The sequence below is a fragment of the Pinus tabuliformis genome, chromosome J (assembly GCF_031772625.1).
Source record: "Pinus tabuliformis cultivar Carrire ecotype Pingquan chromosome J, CPIR1, whole genome shotgun sequence".
Lineage (NCBI taxonomy): Eukaryota > Viridiplantae > Streptophyta > Pinopsida > Pinales > Pinaceae > Pinus > Pinus tabuliformis.
This window is the reverse complement of record NC_142295.1, coordinates 945,044,353-945,070,898: the sequence shown is the minus strand read 5'-3', so window position 1 is coordinate 945,070,898 and position 26,546 is coordinate 945,044,353. Positions and strand designations below refer to the sequence as shown.

General features: G+C 36.1%; 1 protein-coding gene across 2 annotated transcripts in view; it reads left to right on the top strand.

The window, feature by feature from the left end:
* Nucleotides 1–20,995, top strand: part of LOC149229906 (uncharacterized) — a 98,526-nt gene extending 77,531 nt beyond the window's left edge. For both annotated transcript variants that reach the window (XM_089378783.1, XM_089378782.1), the window contains exons 5-6: nt 19,812–19,893; nt 20,016–20,995. In XM_089378783.1, coding sequence (XP_089234909.1) covers nt 19,812–19,893; nt 20,016–20,437 — 504 coding nt within the window. In that variant the 3' untranslated portion in view covers nt 20,438–20,995. The remainder of the gene's footprint in view (nt 1–19,811; nt 19,894–20,015) is intronic.
* Nucleotides 20,996–26,546: the final 5,551 nt, after the last annotated feature.

Here is a 26,546-nt window from a genome sequence, read left to right as displayed (position 1 = left end):
CGGATGCTTGGGAGGACATCTGGTTGGCTTGTGTGTTGATGTCTAGATCCCAAAGGGGGAGGGTGGTGTTGGTCTTGGAGCTTTGACCTTGGATACACACCTATATCCTTGGGTGATGGTTAGTTAGTAAGCCTGATGGTACCTAAATTGACTGAAAGCTTTAGTCCATCTTAGTCCCACCTGTATAGATAACCTTGGTCAGGTATCTACTCTGTGGCGCTGAGTGTGCCTGAACTCTTTGTAGTTCATATTGGAGATCTTCCATGTACCTCTATATAGTTGTAATTATGAATACCTCCCTAGTTAAGAGGGAGTGTTGAAAAATGTAACTAGGTTCGGTCTTCATAAATGTATTTAAGTCACAATATAATGTATTTGTCAAAAGAAAAAAAAATGAAATTTTATTATTATTAAAGTTGACTTATTAAAGCATGGGCTTCATGCTTGGGTCAATTATTTTTAGGTCAAAGCCTCCATTGTAGGCTTCTAGGGTTTGTGTCAAGTGTCCTTGTCCATGTCATAATGTAAAGAACCCTTCTTGGGAATTATTTATCAATAAAGAAATTTATTTTATATTGAAATAGTCTTCTAGGCCTCCTCCACCAAGTCGGCCTAAAACTGGGCAACAAAATCACTATATGAAGGCAACAACTCGACCTCATTTGTCACCCACTTACAAGAAGTTCGATTTGTAGTGTTTGGGCTGAGAAAAAGTGCGAATTTGAAGGAAGAAGGAGAAGAAGGATAGCGAAGGAGGACTCTTTCAAGCACAAAAGTCAAAATTTTCTCTCTTACCCACACGTTTGAAGCTGTGCCGTTGTTGGAAGCAGGCCGCAATTTTGCAGTAAGTGGGAGACTGAAATTCTACTGCTGGGGGTCAAATTCTACCACTGGGAAGTCTAATTATTGGATTGAAGCTACTAGATAAGAAGAAACTACTATATCATTTTAGAAGGTTGACTTGGTGGAGGAGGAAAGTCTACTGGTCTAGGGTCTTGGTCCATCTCAATTTGAATTATTGAAGGAAGACTTCTTGACTAGGTTTTCCCTTATATAGGGGTTTTAGCCCTGGCTGAGTGCCTATATCTGGTGTCCCTGATCTTTGTGCTTTTTGTTTTGGTAATTGCTTGATAAACTAAGATAAAAAGGAACATAAGAAAATTAATAAGAATTCAAGGATATCGCAAGTAATTATCTAGAGAAAATCTTTCTGTCTTTCTGATTTTCTAACACCATACCCTCATACCTGACATAATCGAATGGAAACATTGTAATCCCGATTCTCCCCACATCCTAAAATCCTGAAAATTGTTAAGCCCATTGGATTTTGAGTGGCTTTCTCCATCTGAAATACAATGAGGTTGGAACCATTCTCAAACATCTTGAAACAATTAATGGTAATTTAAAAAATAATAATTAAAAGGATTAAAATATTTTACTTTAAGAATTTAACGTTACCATTAATTACATAGCTTTAGTAGGGCATGGACAAGTCCTCTTTCTAGCACTTGGAATCCCTTCTAACATTTTGCTTAATCGCCCTTCGCTGTAGTCCATATCCTTTGAGAGCTCCAAACCTGTGACTGAATTGCGCGAGAATGAGGCAAAAAATCTATTTTAAGAAGCCATGTGCTTCTTTTTTCACTGGACACGTGTTCGAATTTCAGGACACAAGTAGGGCTCGTCCGATGCGAGTTTGACTTGTGTCCTGCAAACATGGTACGATTCAAACTCATGTTGGACATGTGTCATGCACACATTGTTTCCAACACGTGAGATACGTGACACGAGGGGATGGGGGAGGACAGCTCCTGTTTCTAAGGTATGTAGGTATGTATGTATATTTTTTAATTTTGCCAAGTAGACTTTGAGTCAGAGGATTTATTGAGTCTTTTGAGTCTGACTACTATGTGTATGACTAAATCACCTTCTGTCCATCATATGCCTTGTTAAAAGCTTTCATTTTATTCCATGTTTCTTTATAGGTTTCCGCATCTTGCACATGTGGTATGATGTCTGAGACTGCCGTACAAATGATTGCAAATGCTTTATTCTCTGTTTTCATAAGCTGCTTGTTTATTCACATTTATTGGCCTCTGCTCCTTTCCATCTACAATGCTCCAAAGCTTTATCACCTTGAGAATCTTTCTAACATTGATAATCCAAATGCCATAGGTCTTGCCATAAAGCTTGTGTGAGTCTGGCCATGTGACACCTTGAAAAATTCCTGCAATCTCTTTGAGGTTTCTTCACTAATCTATATCTGATTTTATTTCTGTCTGCATTTGGTCCAGAGTTGACATTGGTGCAGTTATTCATAATGCTGGAAAACTTCCTCAAACTAAAACCATTTTGTTTGAATGCAAATTAAGTGAAAGGCATTAATACAAGATTGCGAATATCAAAGAATTCCTAATATTATAATATATGTCAGTCACCGGGGGTAGCTCACTTGGAAAAGCATGTAAACACGTTATGTAATATGTTGATTATTGTAGCTTAGGTAGGTTCCTTCAGCCTGTGTCTTGACTAGAAGGACCTTATTTTGCTTGTTTAGGATCTTGCATGTGACATGCAAGGCATGCATGTGAGTTGCTTGTGACATGCAGAGTTTGCATGTCGATTGTGTTTGACATGCAAGGCATGCATGTGAGTTGCATTTGACATGTGGAGTTTGCATGACAAGCGGAGTGTGCAAGTGAGTTGCATGCATGTGGATGAGTTGCATGTGACATGCATGTAATGCAAGCTAAATTTATGACTGGTACTTGAATTCAAGTAAAGAAAGCTAAAGATAAGAAAGTTAACTAAATTTAAGTAACTTATCTTTGTTGAAAAAAATTGTAGCTATGGTGAGCTTTTTTCATTCTGAAACATGAAGAATTTAATTTGTTGTCTCCTACAAGTCGGCTTCAAGAAACCTACACGTCGGCTCCATTAGGGCTAATTAGCCCACACATGACTCATATAAATATGTGCTCGTTGGCTCTCATTTTCATTAACACAACTCAACAAGTTTGGTCTACTACTTCAGAGCTTATTCACACATGCGAAGTTCAGAAAAGGATTCTCTTTTGGCTACGTTGTCTACCTCTTTAAGGCTTGTTGATTACAGTTGACTTGGGCATCGAATTGGCTTATGTTTTGTTCATTTTGGAGGCCGAAGACTTCAAAAGGACCTTGACTTTCGCTGACTGTAATTTTGCTCTTTTGATGTGATGTTGACTTGAGTTGACTGTGGGTTTTGGGCTGAGTTTTTGTGACTGTTCGATGAGTTTTCTGTGGTGGCTTAAGGACTACATTTCGGCCTCTTGTTACAGTGATTATAGGACTGATATTTGACCTAGTTGTGAAGTCTAGTGCATCTGATTTGAAGTTGACTCTCAGTCTACATAGACAGAGGTTGATTGGTATTTCTCATTGAAGAGTAATTTGGATTTATTGGAACATTTTGATGTATTTTTGATGGACAAAATCTCTCTCTTATGGAAAGAATTTTGGGTATTCCCCTTGTGGGTTTTGCCTTGGTGTCTCGTCTCTTATTATTTATTGTTCATTGTGATCTCTATTTACTTCTCTTGTTGAAGATTTGAATGGTTGAAGTTTTTCATGTATAGATACTTGTTGATTAAAGCTGATTGCATCAATAGAAGTAGTTCCCAATTGTGAAAAACTATTCTAGTCCTAGCTACACTAGAATTTCAACAATCTTCAGTTAACTTGACGAGCTAATTTTGGCCATTGATCTTAGCTTAGAAAAGTTATAAATTAAGCCTAAGGGTTGAGGCAAAGACACAACAGTGGCACTAGCCTTAGGAGGAGGAGGAGGAGGAGTGTGATATTATAGTGTGCCGAGTCCGAGGGAGATGTAAGGAGCAGCAAGGGAGACAGATAATGGCACTAGCCTTAAGAGGAGGAGTGTGATACTGTAGTGCGCTGAGTCCAAGGAAGGTGCAGGGAGTAGCGAGGGATTTAGATCTAGATAAGTTGATAAAGATCAAAGGACCAGTGCTGAGGTGGAGCACCCCTCCTCGCTCTCGCTCTTGAAGTGTGCTTTAGACGAAAGCACTCAGGGAGCGTGCTCTCGAATCGCTTCTGCAAAAAAATTTCTACTTGGCTTTTCTTCGCAAAAAAAAAATCGCAAAGATTTTCCAAACGCAACTTATTGTCAAGGAAACAAGAATTTTTGAGTGGGGCAGCCTAATATTCAAGCCCATAGCCCTAGTATTGACATGCAATTCATGGTAATGTTAAATTCATAATGTAAAAGTGACATTCTCCTTTATCTTTCATTTTCATCCTTTTACTTAAATTTTTAACATTACCATGAAATGACTCAGGATGTTTGGGAGTGGTTTCGATCTCATTGCACTTCATATGGAGAAACTAGAATTTTAGATCTCATTCAAAATCCATTAAATGTAACAATTTTTCAAGGTTTCAGGATTGGGGGGATTGCAATGTTCCCATTGGAATTTGTCATGTACTAGGGTATGGAACCCGTATTTAATCAAGAGCACTAGGCCCTCTATGTACCTTGATGTTAGTGACATTGGTTGTCAAACTCCTCTATCATGGCCCTATAAAAATGTACCCATCACTGAAAAAAATTCTTGACTTGACATGCTATTTTTTTTCTATCTTATGTTAATGCTTAGAGGGTGATATTAATGACAAAGATCCCAAAATAGGCAATGATTTTGATGATATGTAGGTATTTGTTGTAGCATGATTTTTTTGGATGCTAGAGGCCATCTAGAGCCTGTTTGTAATGTATTTTCGGTTCAAAGATGGATTGCACTCGATGCTATTTTGGTTATGTGCACCCTTACATGCTATATAAATGAGAACCTGTAATTTGTGGACCTGTGGTTGATGAATATTCTAACTACTAGATGATTGATGTTGTATGGTTTACTCCATGTTTTTATGCTCTCTATAACTATTTCATCATTCTACATGCTTTTGTTGACATATATGCATCAAAATATATAAAAATATATATTATATAAAATTTGCTCCTGATTCGCTCCTAACTTGGAAGCTTTTGAAATTTGTTGTTCCTCGCTCTCGCTTCCACTTCTGCTCCCCGCTTCTGGGTCTGAGGAAGGTGCAAGGAGTAGCAAGGGAGATAGATCCAGATCAACTGAGGAAGATCGGAGGAAAGATCTAGGGCTTCATTAGCTAGATAACTCCAGGTTTATTGCTATATATGTAATTCCTGAGTGGGCCATTATCCCAAGATGGGAACCCAAGTACACAACAATGACGTTAGCCTTAGGAGGAGGAGTGTGATACTCTAGTGTGCTAGGTCCAAGGAAGGTGCAAGGAACAACGAGGGAGATAGATCCCGATTAGTCAAGGAAGATTGAAGGACTGATGTAGAGCTTGATCAACTAGCTAGCTCCAAGTTTATTGATGCATATGTAATTCCTTAGTTGGCCCATTGTTCATAGGTTTTTAGCTTTATTAATAATTAATTGATTTGTTGGGAAAAAATTTGTTTGTGTCTCGTTGTGATTTCAGATCGAGTAATTTTGCTTCCATTGAATTTTTGTGTTAGGAACTTAGTTGTGTATTTGTTCAGTAATTAAGTACTTGGAATTAAATACCAGGTGCTGGGTTCGTGTAAAATCTAACATGGTATCATAGTAGTAAGGAGGATCATATTGTGGGTAGAGTGTCACGTTGGGCATGATCAAGCAACTGGGAGAGGGTGCAGAGTCATTGGGAAAAGGATCTGCCGCAATAGCCATTGTTCAGTAGTTGCTGGTAGAGTTGGTAGTAGCCAACAACAGGTACAAAGGACAATACCAATAGCCAGAAGGATTGACAAAGGTCAGCTCTCAGAGGGAGAGAGGGAGACTGTACTAGTTGGGGGATTGGCAATAGTGTTCGTGGGTGTTTCAAAGGACCGAGACAAACCCATGGCAGTGCTAGAAGGACTCAACATAGGATCAATGTTAGTGACAAAGATTGAGCAGAAAGTTTTGAAGATTGAATTGATACCGGGAATTCAACGTTCTAATTTGGAAGATGGGCAGGAGGCCTCTTCCAAATCAGTTAGGACCAGATGGTATGATCTAACATTAATGGATGCTCAGGAGCAGGATCCTAGGAGCATGATTGGAAGGAACATGTCTTCAGATCAGATTCCGAAGGAGGTAGTAGAGAAGTCTTCCAATTTAGATGGAGCAACTACAACAACGGATGACGTGGTGGTGTTGGAGATAGATCTAGGTAGAGGAGATTCATCTAGAAGTACCTCCCTTGCTAAGAGGGAGTGTTGATTTTTGTAGCTTGAGTAGGTACGTCTAGTCTTGTGTCTTGACTAGAAGGACCTTGTTTTGCCTCTTTAGGAGCTTGCATGTGACATGCATGTGAGTTGCATGCGACATGCAGAGATTGCATGTGACATGCAAGGCATGTGTGTGAGTTGCATGCGAGATGCGGAGTGTGCAAGTGAATTGCATGCATGCAGATGAGTTGCATGTGACATGCATGTAATGCAAGTGAAATTTATGGCTGACGCTTGAGTTAAGGTAAATAAAGCTAAAGATAAGAAAGTTAACTAAAGTTAAGTAACCTATCTTCAGTTAACTTGACGAGTTAATTTTGGCCGTTGATCTTAGCTTAGAAAAGTTATAAATTGAACCTAAGGGTTGAGGTAGAGACACAACAATGACACTAGCCTCAGGAGGAGGAGGAGTGTGATACTCCAGTGTGCCAGATCCGAAGAAGGTGCAACGAGCAGTGAGGGAGACAGATCCTGATAAGTCGATGAAGATCAACGTATAGATCTAGGGCTTGATCAGCTAGATAACTCCAGGTTTATCATTGTATATGTAATTTGTCAATTGGCCGATTATCCTAGGACGAGAGCCCAAGTACACAACAACGACATTAGCCTTGGGAGGAGTGTGATACTCTAGTGTGTTGGGTCCGAGGAAGGTGCAAGGAGCAGCGAGGGGGACAGATCTAGATTAGCTGAGGAAGATTGAAGGGCAGATCTAGGGCTTGATCAGCGGGATAACACTAGGTTTATTGCTGTATATGTAATTCCTCAGTTGGCCATTATCCCAGGACGAGAGCCCAAGTACACAACAACGACACTAGCCTTAGAAGGAGTGTGATACTCTAGTATGCCAGGTCCAAGGAAGGTGCAAGGAACAATGAGGGAGACAAATCCATATCAACCGAGGGAGATTTAAGGACAGATCTAGGGCTTGATCAATTGGATAATCCAGGTTTATTGTTGTATATGTAATTCCTTGGTTGGGTCATTATGTGAAGATGGGAGTCCAATTAGGTTCTCAGTTTTATTAATGATGAACTGATTTGTTGGGCATAAATTTGTTTGTCTTGTGATTCAAATAAAGTAATTTTGCTTTTACTGAATTTTTATGTGTTAGGAACTTAATCGTGTATTTGTTCAGTAATTAATTACTTGGAATTAAATATCGGCTGTTGGGTTCATGTAAAATCTAACAAAATATTGTGAGGCCCTTTGATCAATCCCTCGATTAACTCGTGTTCACGCTAGGGGTAGATGTGGTGTACCTAGTGGTTATAGTGATAGTGGGTGGAATTAACCCCATGTCACCCGAGTATGAGATTGCCCCACTTGTCGATTCCACTAGTCACAAAAAATATTATAATATATGTTAAATTTTAATGCTTTTCCATTGTTAAACAATAGAGAACTATTGTTAAACAGTAGAGAAGTATTGAACTTTACTATATTTTTACCTTTCAAGACTGGGATCATTCCTTATAAAACAAAAAACATGAAAGGTTTTGGATGCTACAAGGGGTGGGATAAATCTCCAAGCCTATCAATATTTCTTCACAACCTTGATGACTACTTTTTTGAGTTAGACAGAAGAAAATAATTATTGTTGGATGTTTTGAATGTAGAAGCGACAACTAGAAACTTGAGCTACCCATATTTATATAATAAGGTTTTGAAATCAAATGTGAAACCTTAAAAAACGTGCAATTTAGCAATTAACCTTGAGAGAGATGCGATAAAGATCAGGATAAACTAGCTGCTTTGTGCTCTTTAAAATCTTAGGTCAAACTAACAACTTTATGCTCTTTAAAATTTGAGACACAACATTGGAGTATATGGTGCAATCATATTAAGCCCAGTTGACTCACACCATTTTCATCATTGCTTGATATCTGCCCACTTCTTTACATTTATGTTTCTACCACCTATTTAGTTAGCTTGGATGCTTCAACTTGGCAAGTCTTGTACATGCAAAATCTAGGTGGGAAAAAGCACATCAATTTTGCCAGTTTCACAAGACAAATAAAATCTCGATAAAATTGGCTATTGGGATATGTTAATTTTTGGGCTTAGATTGTTCTCTGCTGTAGATAATTGCATTTTAGACATTTTACAATAATTCCATTACACTATTTTCACCCCATATCATCTTATCAACATCGACAATTATATAGAGAGAACAATAACATAAACAATGCAACGGAACAATAAGGATCAACAGAAGAAAAATATGCACAAATAGAGACATCATTATTTAGGTCGGAGACCAAGGCAAAACCTCACAAGGGGGAAAATCCAACCAAAATTCTTCTTCCATTAGATTGTCATCATTGTTTAGCAAAAAGAGATACAATGATCAATTACACAGAGACATAGTCTCACCAGCATCAAGTACATCAGAGCCCCTAGGGCCAAGCATATATCAAGTATATCATGTTGTCAAGGAGATGAGCCATCCATCATTGTTGTATCAAAGTCACCACCATATTGAAGGTACTGCCACATGAGATCACAGTCATACCAAGCCATTGCGATATCATCACTGCCATAGATCAAGGTCCAAGCCATATCATATCACTGTGATACATCAAAATGTCTGCCTTGTCTACTATACCATGTCACTGACTTACATACATTAAGGGTGTCTGCCATGTCTGTTATACGAATCACTCTCATTGACATACATATTATACCATGTCATAGAAATACATACATTAAGGGTGTTTGCCATGTCTACAATACGAATCACTTTCGTAGACATACATACTATACCATGTCACAAACATACATACATTAAGGGTGTCTGCCATGTCTGCTATACGAATCACTGTCATTGACATACATACTATAAGGGTGTACACATACTCGCATCATTACTTAGCAATTGTTGTAGCAACTCGGACCATATAAATCAACCATACAATAGCAACTTTGGATCATGTACAATGCTACAACATACTTACATACATACTCTAGCATACTTCACATCATATATTGTCATACCTTAGGAGATGGCTCGTATTATATGCATACCACTCGCATCCCATACATACTATGCTGCATGCTATACTGTAGCTCGGAATACATGCTACCTATGACTCAGATCACATGCTATACTGTAATATGTTCATAACAAGGTTTGTAACTCGTATTATATATTCCCAAGAAAATTCATATTATAGTGATGCCATGACTCAGAACCTAAGTTACCGGATCCGGCCCTCTGGGGTACAGGATCCACGGATCCACGGATCTGATCCGGATTCGGATCCGGATCCGCGTAAATACGCCCAAGAACCGGGAACATGTGCGCATACATCGCATACATCGCATATATCCGCGTCATTCGAATCCGCGTAAAATGTGCGCATACATCTAAGCCAGTTTCAGAAGCCATCGGGCGGTTTTCAGAAGCCATCGGGCGGTTTTCCCAAAAAACTCCGGCAGTTTCAGAAGCCATCGGGCGGTTTTCCCAAAAAATGCTGGCTATCATAAGAGAGCCTTCAATGTATTGGCCTTTGACGATTTGTAGATCAAAAATGTAAAAACTATGATTGACGGAACTACAGTCGCATAGAGACGCCACTGCAAACTTCGGTAGGTTATGCCCTCGAAAGACACGATGGTAATTCAGTCAACAAGCTTTTAACTTTTTCATTTTTACCCCTTTTTTTTAATTTGAATTCATATGGTTTTATAATTTTCTTTTAATTCATATGGTTTTATAATTTTCTTTGAGATACATATTCTTTTATACATATTAAAAACAATAATATATTCATAATAACGAATTATATATTAAATTTTATTTGAATATATTTTCTCATTAAAATTGTTTTATAAATAATTTATTTTCTTTATTTATATATATTAAAAAATATCATATTAATATGCATATTAAGTTCAATTAAATTTTATGTTAAATATAATAATGTTTATGTGTATATAAAGGATTACAAATTTAATAATTATAATTATATATATATTTGAATTTAATGGCTCTTGTATGGTGTGTGGGCATAAACTAATGATGGTGTTTTATGAATGCAAACTTAAAAAACAACAATTTGTTAATTTGAAGAGATAATTAAAGATGAACTTGAATATATGGTAAAAGCACAAAATGAATGACAATGATTTAGCTTTAATATATATATATAAATGGATGATTTTGTGTCTATTATTAATTTTATTATATTTTTAATATTATTATATTTTTTGTACTTGCCGTATCCTTGCCGTATCCGGATCCTGGATTTTCAAAAAACTAGCGAATCCGGATCCGGATCCTTATCCGTATCCGTATCCGTATCCGAATCCTGGTAACTTAGCTCAGAACAACTCACATCACAGTAGGCATTCAGACTGATGTTATATACTGTTGTTAACCCAAGTAACTTTGCATATATATGTACTACAGTCATGCTTTACGCATGCCTTAGTTACTAGCATTCAAATGACATTACTGTGGAGGAGATCCACATCCAATGTATATTACCATCTTCTTTACCATCCAGGGCATGCCAAGAATAACTTGCATCAAGTACAGAAGAAACTTGCTTGTGGAACTTTGGATGGTCATCAACTCGGATGCCAATAGGAACCTTGTATCATGATCCTAGTCCAAGGAGCATTACATCCATGTCTAGAGCTTGTATTGTGCCAAGAAGACTCGTTTCAACCACCCAGAAATCTCGCATTCCATCACTAGAAGACTCGTGTTTTTGCCTCAGTAAATCACAGAAAGGTCCTTCGAAATTGCCTTGCCTATACACAGAAGAGGGCCTCTTGGATCTGCCATAGAGCCTCCGAAATCATCTCAGAAAGATCACCAAATTCTTGTATATAAACAAATGAGGTTTGGTGCCAATTTATAGTGGATGATGGGTGTGAAGGGGCACGTCCATTTTGAGAGCCAACTTGTAATATTTGAGCCGACATGATCTAAATGAAAACCAAAATCAAATTTATGTTTTCTTTCCAAGAATTTGAGGCCGACTTGATGTAATTAGTATTTCATTTATCCAGGGTAATTTTCTTTATCCGACATTGGAATTTCTCATTAATTGAAAATAATGATTATTTGCAAGTGCGAGGAGGCCAGCGGAATTTCTCCCTTGCTGCGAATTTTAACTGGATGCTGTCTTTGATTTTCCTCTAGATTTGCTTATGTTTAAATTGTCAGAAGTATTTGTAGTATAACACCATAACTGCCAAATGGCTATAGGAAGCAACCTATTTTAAATCTTATATTACAATGACTTTGCCTATACTGATATTTGAGCTAATATATAGTTTGTGATACATTTTAATTTTTATTTGATTTGCTTCTTATGAGGCAAAGTTGCAAACATTATCTTGTGAAAAGGAGGTATAAGTACTGTTGATTTTTTGAGTGCAGTAGATACAAGCACAAATTTCTGAAGTACTGATTATTACTTCTAATGATATAGATCTTTTAACAATTCCAGTATATCATTAAGCAATTACACTTCAGAAATTCAACCATAAATCCATAAGGATAGTAGAGATCACAATTCAACCATAAATCCATAAGGATAGTAGAGATCACAATTCAACCATAAATCCATAAGGATAGTAGAGATCACAATGCACAAAGAGCACAAGATTTACCCTGGAAAAACGCACTTGGGGGAAAAACTCAACAACCTTTTCCTTAGAGAAATTCTTTAGTTCAACAAGAGATACATCTAATGCTGCTAGTCAACTATGAGATCAAATTGATCAACAAGCTATGATCAAACCTGGTCAAGCAACCCTCTAGTCAAGTCAAGCCAAACTCTGCCCTTCAAACTTTGGTCCTCTCTGATTTTCCTAGGCTGAATTTTGGTCTCCAAAATATGCCGCCTAGAAACTGCACAAAAACACACGTGTGAGCTACAAGAGAGAGAAAGCGAGTTAGAGAGAGAGAGAGAGATGATCTTTGTCCTTCTTGTTCTTCACTTGGATGCCTAGAAACTGTGATGCCTTTGTGAGATCGAATGGTGCATTTGAGGAGGAGGTCGAATGCCTTTATATAGTGTTCACTCTTCACGAATGGGTGTCTCTTCATTAGAGCTGATTTGACTAGCTTGGAGCCAAAAAGTCAAAATTCAAATTTCAAAATTCTCTTTTAATTCTGACATGAAGAGCATGTCTTATAATAATTCTTTCAAGGGCTAAACAATGAAATTGACATGAAGAACATGCCTTACATTTACATTATACATTACAATGGCTAAAATATAAATTATGAAGGCCGACCATAGCTACAAAATTCAACACTCCCTCTTAGTTAGGTAGGTATTCATAATGACTAGACAAATTTTCTTCATGTTGACGAATTTCTCTAAGAAAAGGTTATAACAAATCATCAATAGTATCAACATCATTCAGCGATCATAATTCCGGCCAAATAACTTTGACACATGGTAGATCAACACCATCAACAGACTACCATAATTATGGTTGGCACCTCTAACATGTGGCACATCATTAGCATCAACTAGTCACCACAATTTTGGTCTATCTGTCACATAATACATAGACTAGTCTTGGTTCACCATCGTTGTGGTTGGTACCTAACACATGGTGAATCCCCAAAGGCCACATTCTATTTGAGTAATTATGGGCTTGATGGTAATGAACTTGATGCTGAAAGGCTACACTCTTCTGAATAATTCTGGGCTTGTAGGACCATTCTTCCTAATTTTGGTCAATATACTTTACACAAGAAGAATGGTTGTCCTCTGCTGGACCATTCTCCCTAATTTTGGTCATATATGACACAAGGAGAATGTTAGTCCATGATGCTATCTCATTGCACTCCCTCTCAATTAGGGAGGCATTTTCAACAAGTCCAATCTTGTCCTTGAAGTATACAAACTCACTCTGGATAGAGGCTTTGTAAGAATATCATCAGATTAACTCACTCTGGATAGAGGCTTTGTAAGAATATCATCAATCTGCTCATCAATAGAGACATACTGGAGATTTACTGCTCTTTTCTGCACCATGTCATGGATGTAGTGGTACTTGATCTCGATGTGCTTCGACTTGTCATGGAACACTGGGTTCGCTATCAGCTTCACACAAGTTTGATTATCAAAATATATCACAATGGGCTCTAGCACATGATCAAACAGTCCTGCGAGTAGCTTTCGAAGCCATACTGGTTCACAACTCGCTAAGTTGCTGCAATATATTCTGCCTTGCCAGTACTGAGTGCAGGAAATGTTTGCTTCTTGCTCATCCCTGAAATCATAGCGGAGCCCAAACTGAAGCAACCTCCGGAGGTACTCTTTTTGTCTTTAACACTCCCTACCCAATCTGCATTTGTATATCACTGGGTGAGACATATCTCAAACCATAGTCAATTGTACCAAGCAAATATCTCAATATGTGCTTTGCTGCAATCCAATGATCATGTCTCCTTTCCATCTAGAACTAACTCAACGTGTTTGCTGCAAAGCAAATGTCTGGCTTGGTATTAACCAAATACATCAACGAGCCAATCAACTTTCTGTATATGGGTGGATCTACCAAATCAGACTCAGAGTCTCTCAGCGTTCTTAGATTTGTCACCATGGGAGTCAACATTGACTTACAGTCCATCTTTCCAAACTTCTGTAGGATTTTGATAATATATTTTCCTTGACCAAGAAAGACTTCATTGGGCTTCTGCCATACTTCTAGCCCCAAATAGTAGTGCATTAACCCAAGATCCTTCATATCAAATTCATAAGCTGACTCTCTCTTACATCGAATAATGAGATGCTCCACGCCTATTAGAAATAAGTCATCAACATATAATAGTAGGATCACAAGTTAATTCTTCTCAAACCTGAACTACAAGTTTGGATCAACAACACTTTTGGAGAAGCCAAGGCTGGTTAGATAACTATCAATTCACGAATACCAGGCTCTCGGTGCTTGTTTAAGTCCATACAAAGCTTTCTTGTGACACTGTCTTGAACTCTTCCATGAACCTCAAAACCTTGAGGTTGTTTAATGTACACTTTTTCCTCAATTATGCCATCAAGAAAAGCAGTCTTTACATCCATCTGATGTAAATTCCAACCCATAGAAGAAGAAATATAAATAATAGATCTAATAGTAGTGTACTTGGTAATTGGAGCAAAGGTCTCATCATATTCTTCTCCCTGTTTTTGACAGAACTCTCTAGTCACAAATCTAGCCTTATATTTGTCAATATTGCCATCCATTGCATGCTTTATCTTGCATACCCATTTGGAGGCCACCACTGATTTTTCTTCAGGTCTCGACACAATCTCCCATACATCATTCTTCATAATCGATTAGTATTCTTCCAACATCGCATCCTTCCAAACTTGCTAGCTAATTGCTTCTTCATAGGTGGAAGGTTCAGAATCAACAAGATTAGTCATTAACGTTGTATATCCAAAATACCTCTTTTGTCTCTTGCTTTCCCTAAAGGTGCCATGTGGTGCTGCATGTCCTTTTGCTACCTGCAAAGGGATCTCAGCCAGGCTGGCCTCTTCCTATCTTCAGGAACAACAACTAGGTCCACTGGATCTCTAGGTCCTTTTGTCTCTTCTTGATGATCATCAGGGTGTTTAACCTGTTTTTGTCTAGGAACATAGATTCCATAGGCCTTTGAAGACTCACTATATCCAACAAATATTCCTTCCTTTCTTGAAGGCTCTAGCTTCCTTATTTTATCTTTAGGTACATGAATATAAACAAGACAACCAAATATTCACAAATGACCAACTTGAGGTTTTGTTTGGTGAAAGCTTCTTTAGGACTTCTATTTTGAATGTAGACAACTGTCATAGATGCTTCACTCCATAAAAACATATGCAAGTCTTGATCGCGCCTTATTGCCTTAATGAATTCTTTGATGGTTCTTTTCTTTCTTTCAACAACTCCATTTTGTTGTGGATTGTAAGGGACTATCAACTCCCTCTTATTCCCAGCTTCTTTACAAAAGACAACGAGCTCCTTGGAGGTATATTCTCCTCCATTAGCAGATCTTAGAATCTTGATCTTCTTTCCCTTCAAGTTTTCTACTTCAATCTTAAATTCCTGGAACTTGTCAAAGACTTCATCTTTTGTCTTCATGAAGTAAATCCACGTCTTGCGAGAGAAATTATCAGTGTAATTTACATAATACAAAGAGCCTCCAAGAGATTTTATTGGCATCAAACCACATACATCAGAATGGACTAGATCTAGGATTTCCTTAGATCTACTTTTGCTGCTTGGAAAAGGTTTCTTGACATTCTTCCTAAGTGCACATCCTTTACAAACTTCTTCATGTTCTACCTGCAAATCTGGAACACCTGAAACCATTTGTTTAAAAGCAGGCAAAACTCTATAGTGAAGATGTGCTTATTGCCTATGCCAAAGCTCACATGGATTAATTTCATTATGTGCAAGTGCTTGAGCAGGTTGTTTCAAAAGTCTATACAACCTTCCTTCACAAACTCCAATTACTCTTGCAGAATCTATAGCCCTTAGGCCATACAAGAACTTTGCCATCAACAAATACTACTCTATCTCCTAAGCATGAAATGGAAACAAATTCTTTTTCAAACCTGGTACATATAGTATGTTGTTGAGATGAACATTTTCCCCTGATTCCAGCTCAATAGAGGTCTTCCCATTGCCTTTTACTACATAACTGTTATTGTCTCAAAGTTCTAATTTTTCTACTTTTTCAGGTAGTCCTCTTTCCATTAGGCTTGTGAGGTTGTCATGATCTCCCATTGTGTGTCTTGGGGCACCACTATCTACTAGCCACAAAGATGTCTGCAATAGAACCTGTAAGAGCAGAGAAATAAAAGAAATATTTGGTACCTGGATCTTTAGTGTTAGGTTTCTTTGGAAGTTCATCCATGTCTACTGTGGTAGCATGTTGCTTTCCCTTTCTTTTTCTATCATTCAATATTTTAGGACAATCGCTTCCATAATGACCAAATCTATGATAATGATAGCATTGAACTTGAGGAGTGGAATGACTTCTTTCAGGTCTTCTTCCTTCATTTCTTCTATGGAATCCAAACTTCTTTCTTCTTCCAGCCTTCTTGAAATGCCCTGCATAAGTTTGAGAGTCACCTTCATCGGATCTCTGAATCTTTCCTTTAGACCTGAGCCTTGATTCTTCTTGAGTACCTGCAGTCCATAGTTCATCACACTTTGGAGCTTCTTTTCTAGCAAATTACCCTGATGCAAATGAGTCCCATGATTTAGGTAAACCATTAAGTGTTGTAGTCACTAGTTTTCTTTCAGAGATGATTCCATCAATCTCTTGAAGTTGATCTCTCAATTGATAAGTTGTCGTGAAATATGAGGCTATAGTGTCATTTCTTGTTATTCTAACATCACGAAGCTGATTCTTCAAACTCATTGCTTGACCAATATTGCGATAGTGTATATTATATAATCCAATTAGGGCATCATAAAACTTCTTTGAAGAGTCAAGATTTGCTACATATGCGATCAAATGATCTCTAGTGGAATCTACAATGATGCTTCTAGCTGTAATATCATCTTTCTCAATTTTTTTTTTCTTCATCTTTTTCGGGTTCAGTGACCTTGCCCTTCACAATACCCAATAGATCATTCTTTGCAAGGATAAAATCAATCCTTGTCTTCCATGCCCTGAATTTGTAACTCCTTCCAATTTGTTCTCAGATTTCATGGAGGAACCCATGATCACAGATAAACAAGTAGATTGTAGATATAGGTCTTCTTCAAGAGTGATCTCAATGTCCTTTTTGCTACCAAAGCTCTAATACCATGTTGATTTTTCAAGTCCAATAGATACAAGCACAAATTTCTAACGTACTGATAATTATTTTTAATGATATAGATCTTCTTTTAACAATTTCAGTTTATCATTAAGCAATTACACTTCAGAAATTCAACCATAAAATTATAAGGATAGTAGAGATCACAATGCACAAAGAGAACACAAGATTTACCCTGGAAAAACCCACTTGGGGGAAAACCAACAACCTTTTCCTTAATGAAATTCTTTAGTTCAACAAGAGATACATCTAATGCTGCTAGTCAACTATGAGATCAAATTGATCAACAATCTATGGTCAAATTTGGTCAAACAACCCTCTAGTCAAGTCAAGTCAAACTTCTGTCTTTCAAACTTCGGCCCTCTCTGCTCTGTCCTAGGCCAAATTTCGGCCTCTAGAATATGCCCAGAAAACTTGGCCTGCCGAGAAACACACATGCGAGCCAGAAGAGAGAGCGATTTAGAGAGAGAGAGAGAGAGAGAGAGAGAGATGATCTTCGTCCTCCTCATTCGTCCTTCGCTTGGATGCCCAAAACTTATCTTGCTTGTGTGAGATTGAATGGTGCCTTTGTGGAGGAGGTCGAATGCCTTTATATAGTGTTCTGTCTTCACATATGGGTGCGTCTCTTCACTGGAGCCGACTTGACTTGATGGAAGGCTGACTTGACTAGTGTGGAGCCAAAAATTCAAAATTCAAATTTCAAAATTTCTCTCATAAATCCCACATGAATAACATGTCTTATAATAATTCTTTCAAGGGCTAAACAATGAAAATGACATGAAGAACATGTCTTACATTTACATTATACAAGGGCTAAACAATGAAAATGACATGAAGAACATGTCTTACATTTACATTATACAAGGGCTAAAATGTAAATTATGAAGACCGACCATAGCTACAAAATTCAACAGGTACACTATAAGATTAAACATGTAGAGTAAATTTTAATGTTTTGTTGGGATTCAAGGGCATTTGAGGAACACGTTGAAATAACTAGAGGTCACGTTTATGGGTTGTTAATCCCTAGGTATCATCACTTCTTGACTTATGGCATATAAGAATGGGTTATTAATACCAGGTTGTACTTCAATCGAATCCTTGAAATTAATGGCATTTATCAAACCTTATTAACTGACAGCAGAAATGGATGGAGCAGACATTTGTCAAGAACTTTAGTTTTATTTAACTTGATATGACATATGTAGAACAGGTTTGAGAATTTACCGTGTCAAGAACAGGTTTGAGAATTTGTCAAGAACAGGTTTTATTTAACTTGATATGAGTGGAAGGTTTTGAGAGTTGTCATGGAAGCTTATGAGAGGCCGGGAAACTTAGTCCTAGTCAGTTCCTTGATTCTTCAAGAAAGAATCTATGAACTGGTAGTTTAGACTCTAGAGTGTTGTATTTGAGAAAATTTAGACAATTTGTGGCTCAGAGAATATGTGCTTATGTAGTGAAATTTATCCAGTAAGCATGTCATGGATATAGAATTGAATTTGGTAACAAAGAAGTTGAAGAGACTAGCAAACCCATACCTGAAGAAAAGAATGTAAATGGGCTTTAGGAATTCTACATAAGTACACCCAAGTCCTAAGTTTTTCTGAAAGAGCTGACTCAAGGAAAGGCATTTATATTTTTTGCTTGTAATCTCTTTTGTTTGCTTACCTCTATGGGCAAACGTTCATCCTTGAGAATAAAAAGGGTAAATCCGAGGCCAGTTTACCCCAAGCCTTAGCAGTGACCTTTATGGGTAAAGGTTTGATCCTATGCTTAAAGAGGATAAATCAGAGGCCAGTCCCCATCCAAGAAGTTATTACCCTTAACCTTGTCCTGAGTTAATGTAGGTAGCTTCATATGAGGTTATGAAGCTTAAGCATGATTATATAAACTGTGAGATGTGAGAAATAGAATTCTAGATGGATATCTAAAGAAGGACAAAATAATACTTTGCAGACTATGATAATTATAGCACGAGTAAATATGAATGTGGAGATTAGTATGGATTGTCTGAAAAATATTGCTCATTGGCATCACTTTAAAGCAGCATTTGAAGTCAAAGTCGTGGCAACTTATATCCTCTTTCACATTTTAATATCATGCAACAGGTACGTAGATATTTACTAGTATTTCTTCAAGATTTGACACTATCCCAAGGTAACTGCATGTCCCGTTTTACTACAGAATTTGCTTATGCGATCTCAGTAATCCATACATTTCCATGATACTGCAAATCACAATTTCTGTTAAATTCTTCAACTCTTATAGATGACATGAAATTTTATCCGAATTTCAAAATGTAGTGATGCAGTCTTAATGTAGGGGCCTCTAGTGAGCCTATATTGGAAATATCAAAGGAACAGAAGTATGCTGCTCTTACATTTACACTAAGTGCATATCTCATTCTGTTTTGTAGTTTTTCATAGGCTGTCAAAGCGACATGGGGAATTCTGGAGACTTCTAAGAGATTTTTAATTTTTATTTCAAGATTAACATCTTATTGTGCAATCAACTATTTTACGATTCATATTTAATAGTTTATTTGCCAATTCTTTGCGTTAAAAGACTCTTAAATTATATTCTGTATTTAAGGGTATTGGATTGGTTCAACTACTAAATATAGGAGTATCTTTCATATAAACTGGGCATTTAATTACTAAACTACATAAATATCATTTATGTTATTTGTTCATTTTCGTGGCTATTGTGGGTTGTGTTTTCAGGGCATTCCATATCCCTCAGTCCCAAGGCACAGTAAGCCGAGGCGTGTTGATCTCTACCATTCTAGTTGGCGTATACGACCAGGTTGGCAATATTACCAACTATTTTCTCGGTAGGATTGCTTTTAGTTAGCATCTGCCATTAATTTCCTGAAAATTATGTTAATGTGTTCTTGTTTTCTGTTTTTGAAATTAAAATAAAAAAAGTGGAATCAAGAAAAGGAGATGGACAAATGACTGCTGTTGAGGTGGTGCTGTTTCATTATGAAGATATGGGGATCCCAAGAGAGATTGCCAAAATTGGAGTTCGTCAAGGAATGTGGGGAGCAGTCAAGAAAATAGAGCCTGGAGTACGTGCCTATCAGATGGCACGCAAATCAGATGCTCCATTATCACGAAGTGCACTCATGGCGCGGATTAACACGCCTGTAAGTGACTTAGGAAGCTTGGAAATTCCATCGGATGCAGAGGAAGTGGCTACAAAAACACAAGGAGGTTTTCCTTGGAGATGGGTTATTGTTGGTGGAGCTGTGGCTCTTGCATGTGGACTTGATAGGGGTGTAGTGAGCAAAGCATTGATATTTGGAGTGGCAAGAAGGTTTGGAAATCTTGGGAAAAGGCGGCATTGATAATTTCATTTAAAAAATTGTTTGCACTAATGGCCTTTGACTCTGGTACAAAGGAAGCAGCATTGGCATTGTTTCTGCATTTAAGGAAGCCATCATTTCAAGTGCAAGTCTCTCACCGATTTGCTAATTTTGACATGTACTAAGTCTATGAAAGTGACATTATTTTCTATCTCTTATGGAGAAGTTTGATTCTTTCCACAGATAACTTGGTTGCTTGTGCCTCGTATTTGCACAAACCAATTTGGTAATAGTACAAAGTCTTAAATTGACTCTGTTCAGCAGCAATGGTTAGCGAGTTATCAGGCTGTTGCACGATTGCTCCATTGTGAATCGTGATACTTGTAAAAATTCCCATTGTGTAAAGCAGAGTTGGCAAAGATTTTTAAATGGTTGAAGACCTAAGTCTCTTGGCATTCGTTTTTTCTGATGACAATTGATTCTAGTTGTCAGCAACATGGGAGGTATTATTAGAAATAACCTATTTGATGTTCTACTATTGTAGAATCGTGTGCATACATCTATAATTAGAAAATATCTGTTATTTTTGTTGGAGGGTTACGTTTGAGCCCCGAGTATCACTAGTTGAGAGTAGAGAGTTTCACATTTCAGATGCTCTGTGGTTAAAGATTTTCCTCTCTAGTCCTTGGATTTTTTAAGCACCTGAAAGGCTATTTGTAGTTTCAAGTGTCTTAAAACTCAAAGAGTTGTCATGTGTATCATGCATGTACATGATATTCATTACCAGCCAGGCTGCCTTTCCAATTTACATCACCATCATTTGGATTACAAGAGTCCTTATCTCACAACACAGTATGGAAAGGTACCTGTAAATTGTTTTTTATGATTTCCAGATGATTCTTATATTCAAAACTGTCCAGGATATATGTAGTGTCCATCTTCCTTTGGGTGTTCTGGACTTCTGCTATAATATGGTATTTTTTGTTTGTGCTTCAAGTACCATTGATCGTGAAGGTATGACTATTTTCCTGAAATTTGTTGTTCTTGATAACTACAAAGTTAAAAAAAAAGCTTTGCATAAGTTGTACCCAATCTCATTCCTTTGAAACTCATGCCATGTGTGTTCTGTAAACCCGTAACCTCCAATTTCACTAGTCAACCAACCACTCCTCTTGAAATTTTACATTGTTGTGAATATGATACATGTTAGAGATACACCCCCATGGCATTACACAAATTAATAATAAAGTTGCTTTTTTTGGTGAAAAGCTTCATATTTCATTTACTGCATTTACATATCATATAGCCTACAATTACAATTTTCTTGAAACTTGCCAAATAGAGAAAATCTGTGTTTGTGGATTTCCATGAGATGTTTTATATTTCATTTAAAGCATTTTACATTTTGTATTATTAGGTATATTTTCATTTTTTTTTTTAAATTGAAAGGTACATGGAGACAACTAATTTGTAACTTTGCCATTTATGAATCAATATACAAAATCCTCAGCATTCTTATTTATCGAGAAAAATAATAATCTAGTTTTAAAGTCACGGCCAAGCCATACACCAAATTAGTGTATGAGATTCTCTTGTTTGTGGTCCACACAATGGTTTGACTGCTAAAGTTTATGGAGGTGTACATATTTTAATTCCCTTTGGATTTGAACGTGCGACTTCTTACAAGGAAACACATGTTATTAACCATTACGCCCACTCAAGTTGTACTAATAATAATCCAATTTTAAGGTCACAACCAAGTCAGACACCAAATTAGTGTATGAGACCACCTTGTTTGTGGGACAAGGGACCCACTTTCACAGGGCAATTTGACTGCTAAAGTCTACAAAGGCATACATATTCTATCCACCGCTGGATTTGAACTTGTGATTTTTTAGGAAAAAACACGCTCTTAATCATTAAGTCCACTGAAATTGTCCAAAATTTTCATTAAAAAATCCATTTTTAATATAACTTGTTTTGAATGATGAAACACATCTCTTATTTTTAATATATTCCTAGGTGGAGACAAATATATCTTTGAGAGATCTCAAGAATAAGATACTTCATTTCTTCTAGATCAATTGGAACATCTCTTAATTGGGTAGATGTCTTAATATAGTGCTTAGCAAAACCTTTGTTGGCGCAAAGTGAAAAAATTTCTTAAACTAAATTTTCTTGTTGGTATCCATTGATTGTTCATTAATTACTTTATCATTACCCGTTAATTGCTTCAACTTTTCCATTCATTATCTGTGAGAAATACTGGGACTAGCACATTGGTATTAAGTTTGGATTGAGCGAATTCAAAACAATATATATAAACTATTCAGAGCTATTGATATAACGTAAACAATTTGGAGATGCAACTTGTTTTTTTTTTAAAATTTGAAATGGTATTCCTTCGACTTCCAAATTTTAGGAAGATGCCATAGAATCTACATTTAAAGTTTAATATATATATAATTTGTTTGAGTTAAAAAATCAATGATTTGGAATTTAAAGTTTCAATGAAGATGTTATTTATATCCACTAAAATCAACATTGGTGAAGACTTACTTGGTTTGCTTTAAACATTTACTTTTGTGTTCAAAAAGTAATAAAAACATTCTTAAATCATTATAGTTCTGATAAAGTAAAAGGTTAAAAAATGTATCATAACAAATGTTTGAAATTGAGATTTAGCATAGGTATATGGAGGACATTGGAAGAGAAAGTACTTCTTATCTTCAACCTTGTTAGTATCATGAAAATGACATTCTTTCCATTCACACGTTTAAAGAATTGTTAAATGCCCTACTATGGAGCTTGTTAGTTTTGTTCTCATTTAAGTAACATTGATTTTCTTTTTTATTCTTGTTAAAACAGAGATAGTTTTGATTTTCCAAATTAGAGTTTATTATGTATTTGTTGTATTTTAATATTCTCTTATTCTCATTCTTTATCAACCCACAATTTTTTCCAAATTTAGATACAATAAGATTTTTATATTATTGTTATTTTGCATAAAGACATCTTTTTCATCCCTTGTGGTTTAGCCAAGACGTGGCATCTTTATGCAAGACTATAAGCGAGTTTGACTAGATTTTGATGAAACCTTAGTAAGTGTAGTCTTCGATGTTGTTTATTTATTTTTGCATGTTATGTATAGAGTTATAGCCATGCTCTCAATGGGTTAAAGACTTGCTTCTATGAGGAAGATTCTTAAAGAGATTTTAAGACTTAACAAAAATCTCCCAAGGAAAATAATAAAATAATAGTTAAAATTATAAATTAAGGATAATAAAATCTAAAAAAAAAAACACTAATATTTTAGTCGTATTTTTGACTACTCCTTTATAAATCTACACAAATTTCAAGTGTAGGCACTTTGGGGATCTCATATTTAAATTTCACATCCAATGAATATCCACTTCACATACGTTTGATAGATCCACAATGAGATAAACTAGAATTATATGAAAAAACATGTTTCTAATACTTTTCATATATTTCTAGTTCATTTCACTTCATAAAATGCATGCAAAGTGGAGACACAATGGATCCGAGTTTAATTCTGTGTCCACTGAGTGCCTACACTAAAAATAGAGTAAACTTGTAAGGAGATGAGTTGAAAATATGATAAAAATGTTTTTTTGTTTTTTGTTTTGTTCCTGCGACAATTATATTTACCCTTACGGAGGAATGATATTTATAACTTATTTTATTTGTAGTATTATTTATTTTTAACATTTGTTATGTAGGATGACATGTGGTAGTGACATGATGCCTACAATGTATTTCATTATCTTTATCTTACTCCTACACAAGTGCATGCTTCCTTTCCTATTTTAGGATATATCGGCCTAGATGGATCTATCTCTGGGTTTATCAAGCGCTGAGAGAGATCAAATATCTCAAAATGCAAATATCTTTTTGAGTGCAAAACTTGAGGAAAGGTTTTCACCTTGATAGATTTGATTCCTCTCAGTTGCTGGTAGATAGACTAGAGGTAGATGGATCTATGCTAGTTTTGATCAACACACAAATACAATATTTCAACTATAAGCAATTTTTTATTGTTAATATTCTCTCTTTTTTATGCATTAGTTTTAAATATTTTTGGAGTTTTATGCTTCAGTTCTGCAAGAAAACCATCCAAATAAATATACTTCCAAGAGTTACTTTCCACCATTATTCATGTTTTCCTCAACACTTATGTAGGAGTAAAATTGTAAATGTGTAGTTTTACTAGTAGTTGGTACCCATCAAAATTTATTAGTTCTCGCCAAAGCAAACCCATAGGATTTGATTTTCTTATTGACTATTATTAATTTAACATTTACCAATGTAGGTTATATTTTTTATGCAATTTTTCATAAAACATAATTTCTAACTTGAGTGATAGGGGCTAACTTGAGTGACATGGATTAAGCTACCTACAATACTTGTTTAATATGGACATTGAAATATTTTACTTATGGTTAACATTAAAATATTTTTTGTTTTAAATATTACATATAAACTGAACATAGAATGAGTTACACATGTAATATCAATAGTATTATTTTATGCCAACTCCATAGTTACACATGTAATATCAATAGTATTATTTTATGTCAACTCCATATCCGTCTTATACTAAAACTTAACTTTGTTTTTTAAACTTTCAATTACTTTATTTCTCTATAAAATTGATGTAAAATTAAAGTGAAATTGGAGTATTTTATTTATGGTTGATATTAATTTTTTTTTGTTTCTACTATTTTTAATTGTTAATATAAGTACTATTTTATTATTTTTAAATGTAATGTTAAGTAACAACATATCTCCTACACTGGGGTGTAGAGTGCTTCTCGGCGCAAACATTATTCATCTATTTTATCCACTTATCTTTTTATTCTTAGAAATCTTATCTCCCAAGTTTTAGTCATGTTTTTGGGGTTTATTTGTATTTCTATATTTAGGAGCTGCATTTGTGGGTTTTTTCTTGAGTTCACTTATTTATAACTCATGTTACCCTTAGTCAACTCCATTATTGACTAGCTCCATTTTTAACTACACAACTCCATTTTGGGTTAGTTAATTAATGCAATAGGAGGGAGTTGTTTTTTAATTGTTCGCACACGCATAAGGAATAACATCCATTGCCATTGTTGCTTTTTTTCCTCTCGGGAAAAAAAATTGTAATTTCATTATCATGAGGATATAAATTACATATTTTTATACATGGCATGCATGCATTCTGGTATATGGATCCCAAGAAAGATCTTACATGGATGATCTATAACCTTTGCATATATTTACTGTTCTAAGAAAAAAATAGCCTATGGCATCACCAACTTTTAGAAAAAAGACCAAAGAGTAACATATAAGCTTAACAATGTTATATAGCATGTAGATTCATCTCATTGATAGTTCTAAAAGAGAGCAACGAAAAAGCATGTTGTAGACAATAAAGACACTATGTGAAATGAACATAAGCGAAGTAAACCATAATGAAAATCAGTCCCCTAGAGACTTTTCCATCAATGGATGATTATATAAAGCATTGTAAGCTTCATTTTGCTCCAAAATCTACCAGGTCCCAAGATCCATTAATATTCCCTCTTTTTTTTTGACAAATTCGGTTGCTTTTATAAATCTGAAAAAAAGAGGGAGATTGAGCTCCTGAAATACATGCTGAGGTGCCAAGAAGAGCTAGGGAAGAAGACGTTACAGCTTAAACAAAATTCCTCCTTAATCCTGCCTTTTGGGCTTCTAAAAACCAAAGACCAAAGGTAAATCCTAACAAACTACAGTAATAAATAACAACATTTACAAAGCATATCAATCTATATCACTGTGGCTGATGTGTCGAGCAGTGGACTCTTCACGTTTGTTGTCGGCGCCGACTTGCTTCAAGCTTGACGAACTTGTTGGAGCTGCGTTTTTCTTTTCTGCTGTTCCGTTTTTTCTGCTGTTCCTTCGGGAAAAAGGAACAACAGAAACCAAAGGTGTTATTCCTTTAGATCTATGCGGATCTTAGTCACAGGGGGAATGAGGACAATCTTTGACCAGGCTATCATATCGGATGAGTTGAGATGTTGTTCAGATCCAGGAGGTCTCTTCATTATGGTATATGCTGAAATGATTCCACGCATTGCAGATAAGGCATCCAAGTGATCTGGCA